Raw genomic sequence first — 16,324 nt, forward strand, 5'->3', positions numbered from 1 at the left:
GCCTATGCACAGTTTTTATGTGACAGATCCATTTTATTTGCAAAATGCTTCTAAAAAAAAAATCTTAAAAGCTCACCAATTAAGTTATTATTTATTATAGAATAATAAAGGAACTGCTACCCCATCAACCGCTATAGTGACAATATTTGTATGGTCCAATTGCTGGATAAGACTAACCTCAAGCATGTTTGGTTTATATTAGGGCGAATAAAATCAGAATACAGCTAGGTTCAGTCTCTTAACCTTTACTTAAGAAAATGCTTGTTTTTGTGTTTGGTGTTTTTTTTTTTTTCCTTTTTTTTTTTTTTCCTTTCTTCCCCCCCTCAAGTTGTAAGAAACAAATGAAGGCATATTGAAGTAATTTCATCTCTGGCCACCGAACTATTTTTGATGTTAAGAAAATGGGTTTTTAAACAGTTCTGAGAAAGTGACACTGTACATAAATATAGTCTTGGCCTTTCATCTTTCTTTTCTATGATTAAGACTTGTGAGCAGAACAGCAATGCCTTTGCAGAGCATACCACAACTATTATTTCCTTTTCTATCGCTCCCAGCAGCCTTAAATCCTTTAAATCCTTTCCTAGAAGGATCTCTTTTTGCTTGGGTAATTTTTGCAATACATGGCCTGCTAACCCTTACCCCCTACCCTGGATCTCACTTATGTCTATCACAGCAGAGTCAGTCTTTCTACCTCAAATCTTCCAAGGAGCATTGTGGATGGTAATTCACTTGCGTAATTGGCTCAAGAGATGAAAATCTTGTATCTGCCTCTCTTAGCCACTAATCTATCCAGCTGACTGCAAGCCTAATTGGCAGCTTGTTTAGTAATTTGGCTCCTAAAGTGTTGTATTGATGTTGGATAAACAGCCAATGGAAGGAGAAACGATACATGCTGCTTTGCTTTAAAAGCTAGTGCTCTTTCCCCCTCATTTTATGAAAGCGTTTAATATTCCATCTAGTCTTTTTCTTTTCTGATTCCTCACTAGACAGATGAGCTCAGAACAGTAGGGACTGATCCTGACACACAAGACAATTTTACAGGGAATGTAATCAGAATAATACATTGCTGTAGCGTATCTTTTTATGCCAGCGCTCTCTAACTAGCAAAATGGGAATCAGACTGCCTAGATGTTTATATTCTTAGAACTGTTTTGGATAATTGCAGTGTCAGCCTCATGAGTGTAGCTGACAGCTTTACCGTGATTTTTTTAAAATCAGTACCTGCAGTGGTTTTTCAAAATTTAGCATACTATGGCTGTATACCTAAAAAAAAAAAGCAAAACTTATGAAAATGCCATAATATTTAGTTAAATATTTGAGATTGCATTTTTTATACCTGATTTTTATATATCCCTCACACAGAGCTATCTAAGACTGTGTCTAAAGAATAACCTTAGAATGATTATAGTTCAGGTGAGTCTGCTTGCATTGTATTTTATTCTAGCTAGCAGAGAGATAAAAATAGCAGAGGACAGAGCCATAACTTCAGTAAGTGTTGGAAACCTCCATGTTTACTCGGTACCCACAGCAGAGTTTTGTTAATGTCTGCACTGCCACAGTTCCCTTCCTACTGCCCCATTGCAAGAGGTATTCAAGGAATTGTCACATAATTGCACCATGGATTAGTGCATTCTTTCTTGCAGCACAGACTCTAGATTTAAATCCATTTTCAACCCTCCTGAATATATGTAAACATAAATCCACACACTGATAAAAACTGGGACTGAACTGTAGGTTCAATTGGTCATCTAATATCACAGATCACTTGGAACTGGATTTGCAGGTGCTCTTCTTCCATGCTTTATTGGACTACATTGTGTGTAAAGTGTAACTTCTTGCCCATTTTTGTCTACACCACTACTAAAATTGGTTGGGAAGAGTTGGAATTAATAGATTCCCATTTGTCCCTTTGTAAGGGGAACCTCTTGAATACCCAAGATTGTTTTTTCACTTGGGCCCAAAGGAGTCAGTTTTACACCTTGTCTCTGCTACAGAAAGACTGTCATTGGAGGCATTGCAGAAGTTCTCACTGGGGACCATTCCAAAGTGTGCTCAAACCCCTTGAAACTCTGCAAAATCGCTCCCTTCTGGTAAGTGCTCCCTGACTGTTACAAAAAAGACTTGTAACCTTACACTGAAACCCAGAGGGAAAGGATTTAAATCACAGTAATGGTCTCAAAACAGACAGTGTGGTTATTGTTAATTTCAGCAGAAAGTTTGAGGATTAAACGGATATTAGGACTATGCACATTACAGTAGCACTAACTGACCCTAACCCAAGTTGGGAAGGATGGTCAGGATACTGGAGGTGAAGTTCTACTTCTATTGCCTACTCTGTGCCTATGTGGTTGGAGTATTATCTTCTGTCAAATTATGTTAATTTAAAAATTAAGATTAATTAATTAAAACCACAAAAATACATCTGCATATTTTTTACTATGGGCTAAATAACCATTTGCCTATTTATTTTATGCAAACAATGCTCACTGTGATCCCTATATCAGTAATGGAAACGTCAGAATGTAAATCTTAGTTATTACATTAGCATTGGCAGTGTCAATATATAGATTGACAGGTAAACTTCTCATACAATCAAAAAATCAAAATTTCCTCTAATTGTAGTGGAAATCAAAAGCAAAATTTTTCATTAGGAAATCCAGAGTATAATAGGTATGTATGACAGCTTTTATTAGAAACTATTCCACCAACTGCAAAGCTTTTACAGAAAGACAGAAAATAGAAATCCAAACTTGCCCGCGCTGGAAATCTGATCAATGAATTTTATATTTTCACATTATGAAAATATTTTCTCATATCTTAAACAGTTATTTTTATTCCTCTGAAGTGGCAAAAACCTTCTACATAAAGCTATCAGGTTCATGCACAGGCCTCTTTCCTTAATCAGAAAGTAAATTACATGCTAACAAACCTTTAAGAAAAATGGTTTTTGCATAATCTATAGCAGGGCCTATTTGCAGCAGCTTGCTGTTCCCTCAGGAGAAAGAAAAACTAGTCACCATCAACTGAGAGGTTGTTGTGGAGAGCTGGGATAAGAAGTTATATTAACTGGGGAAAAACTACATGTATTTCCTCCTTGCACATTTTAACTCCTAAACCTTCTCTGGCTAACAAAAGTCTTTTGGTATTACCAACCTAGAACAGAAATATCTGAAATTGTTCTGACAGAAATATCATGCACTGCTTTTATTGGTTGAGCTCTAGGAGAACTGCACGATGTACATCAGCCCATCTGAAATGATCGTTCTGACAAACTACATCTAAAATGGAGGTGCCTCCTCTCTGTGGGGAATGACTTTATTATGGTACCTGGTGGCTAATGAGCAGAACTTGCAGGGCATACAACTGACTTGGAGGATAAGTCTCCCTACCAACACCTCTCAGTTTCATGGAAAGCTATTCCTCAAGTGTACAACAGTTTAGTGAGACATATGTTTGGAACTTGAAAAAAAAAAAAAAGCCTGGTTTTAGCCTTTATTGAGCAGAAATTTCTTGTATGTTAAGGATGCTCCCATTGGTGATATTGGTTAGGCTGGTTTATGATTCTTGAAAATGAAGACCAAAAAAATCCATAGAATCACAGAATATCTCACGCTGGAAGGGACCCATAAGAGTCATGGAATCCAACTTCCAGTGGAGGCAATTTGAGTGCTTTCCACAACCAGAAAGAAACAGCTACCATACGAAAAACTCCCAGAGTCACTTGGGGAATTATTTTTGAATCTTCCACATTCAGGAAGATGACAGCATTTAGAAAAGACAGCTACAGTCATCTTCTATCAACCTGAAGGTTTCTTCTTGACTTTATATTGGCTGTGTGTACAGTTTGAAGAATATTGTCTTCTCTCTAGATCACAATAAATCCATCAGCAAATTCTCAAGCAAATTCTCAGCATAACCTTGGTTCTTGTTACATTGTGGATCTTTTCTTCTGAAGTTTGTTACTGAAGTCTATTCGTTAGGTTGGTGTTTATATCTAAGTGGCCCTGCTGGAACCAATGACCTCAGTTCAACATGAAAAGTCTTTTGCTCTGAAGGGACAGCAGTTTCCAATACTGGATGGCACTCTGCGATCTTTCAATTTCTGAACTGATTTAGTGAGACAATATAGTAGGAAAAAAAAGAAACAGAAAGGAGTCCCTAAAATTTAATCTGCTGCAGAAACCAACCAACCAAAGAAGAGTATCCATAGGCCAGATGATCAAGCAGATATGCTGTGTACGTCAGAAAGCACTTCGGTAGACTAAGGATAAGAAATGGCACGACGCAATAACAGAAAGCATTGATGACATGTGCCAATGTTGTACAGACCTTTGAAAAGGGATTTCTGTCTATGGAGTTGTACATTTAGTAGATTGAAAAGCAATGAATCAAGCTAAAAAGAGAGTAAGCATATAATAGTTTGTTTAGAGTTTTGGAAATTTACTGCCAGTTCATCCAAGTACAGGAAAATCCACCTTTCCTCTGCAACTATCTCACTAAGTTGACCTTCACCATACACTTAGCCTCAGCCACCTCTGTTATCACAGTGTAATCACAATCTTTTTCAAATCATCATTTCGGTACTGCAGATATTCGGGTCTGATTTTTAATCACTGACATATTAAGCATCAGCAAAATAGTTTGCTTAGCTGTTCTGTTGGCAATTTTTAAAAAGGAATGAAAACATGTACCCTTTTGATTACCTTGTTAAAGTGAGTCATGATGGCATTATAGCAGTGCTCAGTATTTCTGCTGTAATTAAGAATCTGTCATATTTGTCATTAAAACACATTCTTTAAAATGAGACTTTTAACTTGGTCATTTCAATCAGTACTGGCCTGAAGTGTAGCATGCAACATGCCAACTAGATAAAGAAAACGACATCTGAAATTTGCTTTTGCAAAAGGTAAGTATTAAAGTACACAATAATTTATATATTTTATATGCACATTCTCTGTATTTTAACTACAAAATAGCTTTCTCTTTTTAAAATGAGTTTTTGCAGGTTTTCACCACTACTCCAAACTGTAAACCATGCTATGTATACATCAGAGCAAAAAGATTGTTTCAAAATAGAAATGGCACACCACATAATTTTTTTTTGTTCTGAATCAAACTTTCTACATTCTGTAAATTAAGTCATTAACATCCTCCAGATGTGAAGCAGAATTTGTATTTTTTCCCCCAACATTTAAGCTTTAGAGGTTTCTATTAAAAAAAAGAAAGAAAAAGAATCTAAGAGGTCTTGGGGATTTAACAGGAGCTGATTGAGAAAAAAAGCTTGTACGGAAGGTGACAGAGTCAATAGGAAAGGAACTGGGGTAAATGCATATTCAGTGAATGAACATGGCATCTAAAATTCTGTAGCATCTACTGGTATGCTATGAGACATAAAATAGGTAATCTAAGACTGAAATTACTGTAAACATTCCCAATGCATATGTTTCAAGTAGTAACAATACTTTGCAGAGAACGTCCTTTCTCTTGCATACAAATTATTTTTTCTTCTTTTTTGTTGCTTTGTTATTATTTTCATTAATGCTGGACCCAGTTTTGGTAGGGCTATTTCCATGAGAGCACTGTATCGCTGCAATGAAATATGTCAGGGTGTCATATGAAACAGCTCTACCATTCAGGTAGTCAAGAGGGCATAAAGACATTGAGAATGACCTGGTCCCAAATCTGACTAGAATCATTGAAATAATATTGGTTTCATGTACATTATAAATATCTACTTTTTTGCACAACACCTCATTCTTAAAAGAAATCATAGGAAGTAAACAATTTTTACTAGTATCTTTTTTTTTAATTGATAAACTAATTAACTATCTAGATTCAGTAACACACAGATGGGGCTGTATCAAGCATCCAGAAACCAGAAAATTTATTTTAGTAAAAAAGGCAGAATAGGACACTCTTGTCGCAGTACTGTCAGCTCCTAACAATCCATACCCATATTATCTCTCATTTTCTTCACTGCTTTTCAGCACAGCTTTTCTTCACCTTTACAAATGACATTTTTGAAACTATAAAATGCTCCGTGCTCCTCAAACTTTCTTGCTTCAATAGTTTCTCATTGCTGTACAAGTAAATCTACATCCTTTGTTACTAATATACACAAACCTATTGGTATGTGACTTTGACTCCAGGCTGAGAACAGGCTATAAATTTAGAAATCAATATCTAACTCTATCAATATTCATTTTACTTTTTCAATACAAAATACAAAGGTGAAAGAGCAGTAAATAAGCTGGAGTACTGAAATAAATTGGGTGTTCTTGTCACAATTAATAAATGTTTAACCAATAACATTGCTTGCTACAGAATTCTATGGCTTTGTAAGGTGTCTGAAAGTAGCAGGTGCTACCCTTGTGAGACTCAAAGCCAGAGAACATATTTCGATACTTCATTAGGATCACCAGTCATTCTCTTGAGTACTACTGAACCTAAGCATATAAATGACCATTTTCAACACTGTGCCTAGTGCTACAAGAATTTACCAATGTAATTTATTAAAAAAATGCAGTCAAGTATTTTGAAAATACTTTTTTCAATGGATTGGCTCATATTAGGTGAAACTTTGCTAATTTGCAGCACATATAGCTCAAGAAAATGCTTTCAGTTAATGACTCATTTACAGACAGCCTTTCAGGTTCCACTATGATGTTAAATATGGATAACTATTGCCAGGAGTCGTCTTTTCATTTCCAACTTTTGTTCATGTCAATATACAACTTTTGTCCTTTCTTTCTTCCACATAAAGCCTAGTCCTTCTGTTCCCATATCTTAGCTAATTAAAACTACTGAAAGGAGAATAATCAAATAGTGATCTTTCATTTAAATCCAAATTTCCAAAGGTATTTCCATTCTAAAAGGAAACCCTATTTCTTTCATAAAATGGTACGAAATACTGACAATCAAACAATGCCTGTGATGGATAAACAACAATTTAGCTGTGGGAAGGTTAGCCTTTGAGAAAACTGTATAAAATGTTATGTATTATCTACACATATGTACTAGTTTACTCCAAGTTTACCAAAGTTTCTATTCGCTTAAAAATTTACAATGAGGAAATGCAGAAAAAAACCCCTTTTATAAGACCACAGAAAAAATTCTCAATCCATCTGCCCAGAACAGAATTGAAAAGACTACCTTGAACTTGAAGAGAAAAAACACACACCGTAGTTAAAGGGTACTTCATACGATACCTTTATCTACCATGATTGTCTCTTGCTCTCCATGTAAAGGCAAGTTTTGGGGGCAAAACAATCTCTAAAATTGTGAGTATATAGATATGTAACACTGAATGATCACATAATGTATTTGCTTTAGTATCAAAATATTGTCTTTGCAAAGTTACGCAGAGGAGCCAGCTTGTAAAATAAAATACTGACCGTTGAAAGCCCAAGGTAAAATGAATAATAAAATTAATTTCAGGATACTTCATACTCTCTCAGTACAAAATGACATCCTCTAGTACTTGAAAGTTGTGAAGTGAAAATCACCTTGTAGAAATAATTATATTATTCTCTCTTCAGCCATTAACTATTTTTCTTTCTCACTTCACATATGTTCAGAGTCCTAGAAGCTGACCCATACATTCTCTTTTTCCATACTGCTGCCACTAAGGTGCTTTAATAACGCTTTTAATATTATTCTTGGCCTGTTTCTCCCACTGAGGTTTGAAACAAAGAAGTTTCAGGAGGGGGAATTCAGTTGGAATACAAATATTAGACTTCTCTAAAGACATCGATTTAGAATGTATTTGAAGAACTGTATGTGTTGCATATGTTGCTACAGTAATTGATATATGACTAGGACATGCAATCCAGATTTCCATATCGGCAACATATAAAAAGCCTCACACAGGCACGCACACACAATCTAATCCTTCCAGTATGCACATATATAATTAATACAAACAAACTGATGAGAGTCCTATAAATCACTGCTAGGTATTGAAAAAGTCATTTCACAGCTGTGACATCAGCAAAATGCATCCCATGGTTGTGACCTCGCATCTGTAAAAATCTTTCAGAAATGTGCTTGCAAGTGCTTCCTATTTAATCTTCAGCACTAATTTTAAAGCTGCGTTTCACAGCCTTATCTCCACATTTTCAATTGTTTGCCCAAGAATTCACATCGTATCTTTATTGTGCAGGATATTTATAGCATTCATATGCATCCCTCACAGAAAAAAGATACTTCATGTCTTCTACCTTGTAATGCTTGAACAGACATAAGCAGTAATCTTTACTGTCTATGATTCTTAGTATATGAAAAAAGATTTATTCTCTTTAAAGAAGTGCTGTGCTACAAAGGACTAGAAATTGGAAATGTTTGAGAGAGAATTGAGTGAGCCTATTTATTTCTTAATCTCAATAAATAAGGATAGCACATGCACATATCTGAAGTTATATGGAAAGTTACTGAATTTATCACGCATTTCCCCAGGTCATTGACCTACTGCTTTGTATTTAAAGATTTAACATCTTGTGTTTTGTGTTCTGTCCCAAGGAAATTGGTTACCTGTGGGTCCTGGCAGGGGAGCAGCTTTCCTTCTCCGTTTGATGTCTCCCATGCACAATGATCCTAAATGTACACTGGTTTGCCTGCAAGTAATTATAGGAGAAAACCATTAACAAAGGAAGAAAACCACCACATAAATACACAGCTTGTATAATCTGAACCTATATCAAAATATTCTCAACTAAGATGAAGCTGCACAGTCAAGCCACCAATCTTGTTTATATCGAAGCATAATTATGTATGTTGACAAGTGCTCAGTATCTAAATGCAGCATCATAAATTGTTACTGGAATGAATAATATAAAGGGAATGCTTTTTAATTTTCAAAACTGGCAATCTTTCTAGCTCAACATAAAACAAAAACACTGCTGCTCTTGACAGGAAAATAGCTGAGATTAATTATCTTAAGAGATCACAATACTGTTGGTCGGTTATCAATTGGCTAGTAAGGCCAGACTGTCAGAACAACATTTATTACGTGAAAAGTAGTATCAATTTTTTTTTTTAAGTTAAGATGAAGAATGAATGAGAAAACACGAAACAGTAAACTCTTCAAAGGTACATGAAATGAACTGGTAGCACACCAATTTGTCCTTTTCTAATTCACTGGCAAGTTGTGAGAATGAGAATACTGAAACACAGTATCTGATATACTCATTAAACAATTATGAGCTTATATTTGGAGACTGGAAAATTGGTGGAGCTGCAGAGGTTGGCAAACAAGCAAATCTTATTGCATTAAAGCCAGCTATTAGACATCAGATACCACAGAAAAGGGTAAATTTGGAATTTCCAAATATTGAATTTGGGAATATAATCTTAAAGGGCAATTGCAGTTATCATTAACGATTATACAGTGCCTGTAGAGTGGAATATACGTAGCCAGCATTTTTTTGGAAATCACTAGAACAGAATGGGGGAAAAATGCAGTAATTTCTAAACTCCACAATTTTAACATGTCTCCATAATGTTTCTGGGAACTGTGATTCTTACCACAGTATTGGAGTGAATTTTGCTAAAATTACAAGCTGAGAATTGCATGTGATAGTCTACTGTAGCATAGTAACAGTCTGTCACTCGTAAGATCTGGTTTCCGTGTGGATATGACTTATCCTTTACTGCATTTATAAACTTTTTAAAGCTGTGCTGCTTCTAAATGAATAACAAATGGTCATATAATGTTGAGAGACCTCAGATCTGCTCAATAATGGAGAAGTGTGACAAAGCCTCGATGAAAAAAATGACAATGTACAATCCTCTACATACTACTTTTAAAAAGACACAATAAATTAACAAGTACTAAAGTGCTTTTATTTAAATAGTGAAATAATCCAAGAAATTTAAGTTTCACGTAGAAGTGCACTCTAGCTTCACTTAGTGAACCCCTATTTCAACACTTATTTAGTTCTCTTTGTTTTAGAACAGACGTTTTCCTTGCAATTCTAAGTTGAAATTGCATCCTATTTTAACATCCAGAAACTGAACACAGTTGAACTAGTATATTAACATGGTGATAAATTTTAGTTCTAAATTTAGAAAGACACCGAGAAGCGTAACCCTTTCATAATTGATTGTACAATAAAGAAAATATTTAAATATAACATGGTAAAACAATTATTAGAAAAAAAAGTATTTAAGCGATGTATACAACATTGACATTAAAGAGGCAGAGTAAGTCGTGTGGTAAATTATGTGCTAAACAGCGTGCAACTCTCTGTTTTCTCTTCCGAATGAAAAAGGAAGAAAGTCTCCAGGAATACAAGTAGGATGAAAGATAAAAATTAATAAAGTCAGGCCATTGAACCTGAAGACCTGAGCCACAGCAGTAACAGCTAGCAGCATTTGAGTTATTTTACCCAGAACTGATTATCTGTTACGCTACATAGAGATATCTGGATTATTGATCTGTAAGATTATGGTACTGGGGTCTCCCCACTTTTCCTCCAGGCACACGGAGTGGAGTTGCAACAAATAACACTAAGTAAGGACTACTTTGTTATTGTTGTCACCCTTCATGTAGAACATAGCAGTTACTTTTTAATTTTAAATCAATGAACGTCTGAAAGGCAGTCTTGTTCCTTCACCATAAATGAATCATTCGCCTTTGCCGAGCACAACCACCCGACCACCAGCCAAGGTGAGAGTGGGTATTTCTTTGTTGTCGTTGAAAATTCTGTACACCACGAAGAAATATGCGAGTGCACCAATTAAGCTTTGTCAAACCCGGTTTTATGGCCACTAACATCAAACATTAAGCGAACTTGTGATTCTGAAGCGTCATTTACTTTTGCCAGGTCTTAACATTTGATATATGCACTGTCAGTGCAGATCACAGCAAAACAAAAAAGCTTTTTTTTTTTTTTTTTTTTTTTTTAAGAGGAACAGACAAGAACTATCACTACTCCAGAACTGGCAGGCCGGACAGAAGGAAGTATTATTCAGAAGCTGCACAGTACATTTTGAAATGCTTGTAATGGGGGTATTATAAAGCAGGGAGAACTCTGACCCTCTATCAGGCTAGGTTCAGCATTATGTTTCTTAGCATTAAATCAGAAGAGCGCGGATTACAGAAGGGAAGAAAGCTATTTGCCTGACTTCTCTCTACTTACCCCCAGCTTGCTTCCAGCTATCATTTATAAATAGTGCTCTGGAGGGAAGCTAGGCATTGTATTAGGGAAAAAATAAAAATTGTTAAGACCACCTTGCCTGAAAACTTGGCTTTTGACGTGCTGGTGACAGGGACTGGAGCAAGCAGTGTCAAATGGAATAATTTTTAAGGAAAGACAACAGGAACTTGTCGCCTCATTGTATGCATTTACCAACAGAGGCTTTTCAGAGTATTAGGCCTAGTTAAAGCTGCCCTCTGGATAAAAAGTGTTCCCAAGCAGCCTCAGACAAGCTTGGGAGACAAACAGATGTGACTATGGTCCCTGGCGTTTGGCAAGAACACTCACTGTCAATAAGAAAAATATGAGCATGGACAGGGCATCAGCTGCACCACGGCCGAGCAGGCCTGCAAGTGTCAGAGCAGCGGCAAAGTTGTGGCAGAGGGAAATAAGAGGGCTGCAAAAGCCAGGCTGGTGTGAACTTACACTAGCATGCCAAGATTTTTTTTGTTGTTGTCGTTCTGCCATGCCTCAACATATTAAACAAGAACGCCGGAAAAGCCGCTGTCAATTTTTATTCATTTTTCGTCTCGCGCACGGTGTTGAGAGTCTCCTTTCTACATGGTAAATAGGAGCCTCAAAAATGAAGACTGACTGGGAAAGGCAGTAACAACAAAAAAGCTATTGAAGTAACAAATAATAAATACCATAAAAAGTAGTTTTTATACAGCAAATACTTTTATAGAAGCAATGACATAAAAGCAATTCAAAAGCACCTGTGCATACTTATGACAAACATTCACTCAGAAATTTTATCTCCATCTTCAATAGCTAACGTCTCTCTACTATTTCGTTTTTCAAAGTAATTGCCCTGTACTACAGTAACATGCCTAGAATTGTCTCTTTACACTCCCCAAACATTTCTATCCACGCCTAGCCAACACAACCTCTTTCTCTGTAATTTTCATAGCTCAATAAGCAAATATTTTTGATGAGTGCCTTTTGTGCAGTTACACATGTTCGCCCCTCTAAGACATTTGTAATAGGCTACGTCAGATTTTTATCTACCCTGACCTTTGCAGTCAATCGACCATTTGGTTACATTCCCCAAATAAAGGTCTGTTCTGTGGGGGAACCTGCAGCTGCACTGCTTTAATCGCAATCCAGCTTCCGAGCAACCGAGCGCACAAAGCGGTTCTTAGCCCTTTCACTAGCAGTTATCACCTTCGCCACTATCAGAGTTTTAAGATCACCAGTCACTGAGGAGAATAATACAATAAAATGGGTGTAGGGCAGCAGATACTCCTGAACACGAGTTCTAGCTCTCTGGTTTATTACATACTTCTGGAATCGCTATCATCCCACATGTAAAAGCCAAAACAAAACCAAACCCAAAACTCCCACAGAAATTGAAAAAACTCCCCTCTCCCCTAAATTAAAAAACCCTATTCAGATTCAGTAATTGTTCCACAGTCTCTTCAGAAAGAGGCAATGAAGACACAGCGTTATACAGCAGGTAGCTTCATGTGCGCTACTACCACAGCCTGAACCAGCAAGGCTGTCATCTCACTTGAAGGGACTCCGGGTACTAGTGTATGAAATACAAAATGTTTGCACGTTTATTTTGTATACCTCATTGTTACAACATGCCTGCTGATGACTTTACTCTGTCTGTCTGCTGTTGGCAGCTGTCACTTTCTTTGCAAGCTGCAATGGTTTATTTGGTGTCAGTGCAGTTGCTTTTGTTGGTGCACTGTAATTGCGCCGACGGGTACAACATCATTGAAGGCAAACTTAATTTTGTCCCTTAGTGTATTTAGTGTCAAACCATCTACCAGGCAATACTATGACATTGCTAAGATTACTTGCAAGTAACAAGGGTGATGTTTTTATGTTCCGCTTGTGTCAAAAATGCACAGAAGTACTGATTACTAACAAAGGCAGATGTGGAAGAGCATGTATTTTTCTTTAACAGCATTTCTTAAACATCTGAACTCTAACTTGGAAAAACCCTATACCGCATACTGTTATGATGCAATAATGTTTTCAAAAAGCCTGATTTCTATATCACTATTTGATGAAGCAGTAATGATCAACACTTGCTTACCAGTTATATTCTAATTAACATCTCTCTCACCTGAGGAACAAATCCACAGTAAGCAGTGACACACCGTTCTGCCACAGTATCAATGCATTCCTGCAGATGGCTGTAGAACTCTTCCAGTTTATCGCCACTGAATGCTTCAGCTAATGGAGAGGCTTGATAAAAGTTTGTAAATGAATATATATTTCTTCTTGGTATCACTTTTCTCAGACACCATTCAGTTGAAATCAGTTCCACACTTGATTCCTCCACATCTTTTAAGAACAGTAAAGCTTTTCTTCAGATTTGTCTAAAGAATGACATCATCTATACAACAGATTGCTTCGTCTGCCTCCACAAGTGTGAAAACTATTACATTAACCACAAGTGCTATGCACTTGATTTTCCTTTTATTAGATCTTAAACAGATGTGATAAAACCATGCAACTCTATCAAACTCCATCAAAGTCCTTTCATCCTATGCCAATCTGTTCACAACATAACTTTAAACATAAGGGTGACATACCCTGTATTATTGAAAGTCCTAGTGCAATCCTATTTTGAGAAGAATACAATCTTCCCCTGGCCCTATCAGATTATCTCATCACCTAATACTGTATCCTAATATATTATTTTCTGTTATCTTTTTCAGCACTTCTAAGTGTCATTCAGACACAGAAGTAGTCCAAAATTGTCCTGAACTCTACAAATCTACACACTCAACTCCATGCTGGCATAATTTTAGCAAACACAATGGAAAACAAAAACTTACACAGCTACACGTTTTGACACCCAATCTCAAGCCACTTAGGTACTTTATTTGTGAATTGAGTCTCTAGAAAAAAAATTCTGTAGTAGAGGCCTACTGCCCTCAGAAAGGATAATGCATTGTTTTTTCTTGTTTCTAATTAGTAATTTAAGCATATGTTCAGCATTTAACTCTAAATGTTTGCCTTTTCCCCAAGCTCTAAGACAGCTGTCCAAGATATGAATGCCAGAAAACATTTAAATATCAACATCTGTTGAATTATGTTAATTTAGTGTAATATAATTGGGCATGAGTTGGAATTGATCAAAAGTATATGAATTACACAAAGGCAAATCCAAACCAATATCTTGGTGTACAAACAAGTCACCAAGGAACACTGAGGGAATAAAACCAAAAATCCACTTCTGTTAAAAATTGAATAGCTAAAACCTACATTTTTCTTCAACAAATGACATGATTTCACATTTTCAAGAAAGGAAATTAATATTTATACTCATTCAGAATATAAATTTTATATTAATTCAGAATATTTCTAAATATTTTTGACAGCAAGTTCCAGTATTGTTTTATGCCAAGCAACATCTGATAAAAATGAATAATGCCCATGTGTGTAATGGCAAAACGTAGTCAGAAAATAGGCTGCAGTGATAGAATACCATCCTGTCACAGGACAATAAAGTTTCAAAAATTCTACAGCAAACATTCTTTTGTTTCTTCTTCACCTTCTGACAACATTGTTGATATCCAGAAGATACGGGCCCTGATCCAGCTCTGAAGTGAAAATACTTCTATGACTTGAGCAATAACCATGGGCTTGAACAGATAGCTTACTCAGCTACACTATTTCTTTCAGCTATTTCTGGACACTTATTTGTTTACTAAGTATGATATTCACTAAATAGTCAGTGCAGGACAAATCTATTTTGTTGAAAAGACTTTAAAAAACACATCCTAGCTATATGGTTCTGGATTACACTTATAGAGTTCGGTTAGATTACTTCAAACATTAGCACCATGTTCAAAATCCTTTACTTTTAGAACAAGTACAGCGCAAGAAGCAACATTATAAAAATTCACAAATATTTAATATACTAGCTGAGATATGGAACAAGGAAAATGTCCTATCAGGTTGGAAACACTCAACCTATATACCAATTTCTTTCTTTACCTCTGTGCTGGGAAGGTGAGCAAGCATGGCCAACTGGAATGAATTTGGTCCACTATAAGAGACCAATAATTCAATCAATGTAGGTAAACAGCCAGCACAACATAATAATTTTTAATGAGTCATTCAAGACCTAGATCTGGACCAGTGATCCAGAGGCTTGTCGTCACATTACAAACACTAAGGTCAGTCCTTAACCTATTGCCTCCCAATTGGTTCCAAGAAAATCTCCTCTTTAGTCCCTTTTGCTTCCCTATTTTTAATATTATGCTTGACAAACAACTCTTCAAACAATCTAATTGCCTGGCCAAGATAGTACAGGTATAATGCAGTCAATCTGATAAACAAAAATATAATTGTGTGCAAGGTGGGGAATAAGCACTAAAGCTAAGACTGGACATTAATATTTCCTAACGCTATGCACCCATTCCCCTCAGTAACTGTCATGTAACTCCACTGAGTACAAGGGGTCTGCATGTGTAGGAGTGAATGCAAAATTTGACTTCCTAGTAACAAAAGACAGCAGGTAAGAGACAGTTAAAGAAACATTGACTTTCTTTGGTTCTTTTTAGTTTCAAAATTCTTTAATAGCAAAAACTTCCCTTATGTCCTTCTGCTCTGTATTATTAATTAGTGATATTAAAAAAAAAAATAAAGTAACAGGAGCCTTGGCAAAACAAATTCCCAAATCCAGTAATGAGGAGGCTGAACAGTGTCCTCTTCTTCCTTTTGGCTAGGACAGTTACTGAACATTAGTTTTCAGATAGGCTGAAATGTATTATAATAAATATTGCAATTTTGAAATACAACAAAGAAACATGAAAATCCTATGTAATTTGAAAAAAACTACTGAAATTTTCATCTGAACTCTTTCTCTCCTTACACAAAACCACAGTGTGGGTAGAAGTCAGTGTGCCTATGCCTCAAATTTTAGTAAATGTGCGTCAGTGGATGATGCTTTGTGTGTATGAGATTCAGGGATCTCTCCAAGCTTTATAGGAACTAAATGTAAAAATTGCACAAACAGAATAATTTAAAATAATAACAGAAAAGCAAAATGCAAAATGACCTCTTTTGATAGCAATGTTGCATAACAATATGTTAAACAGTTTGTGGAACTACAATGCAAGTTACTGCGCATAGCTCCTGCTCAGACCTTAAATAGCAGGAAT

The 16,324-nt window shown here is 36.1% G+C and overlaps 1 protein-coding gene across 2 annotated transcripts in view; it reads right to left on the bottom strand.

The window, feature by feature from the left end:
• GPATCH2 (G patch domain containing 2) overlaps window positions 1–16,324 on the bottom strand; it is a 113,156-nt gene that overhangs the window by 5,102 nt on the left and 91,730 nt on the right. For both annotated transcript variants that reach the window (XM_010289007.1, XM_010289006.1), the window contains exon 8: window positions 8,530–8,612. In XM_010289007.1, the coding sequence (XP_010287309.1) occupies window positions 8,530–8,612 (83 nt within the window). The remainder of the gene's footprint in view (window positions 1–8,529; window positions 8,613–16,324) is intronic.

The sequence above is a fragment of the Phaethon lepturus genome, unplaced genomic scaffold, assembly GCF_000687285.1.
Source record: "Phaethon lepturus isolate BGI_N335 unplaced genomic scaffold, ASM68728v1 scaffold10966, whole genome shotgun sequence".
In the NCBI taxonomy this organism is placed as follows: Eukaryota; Metazoa; Chordata; class Aves; order Phaethontiformes; family Phaethontidae; genus Phaethon; species Phaethon lepturus.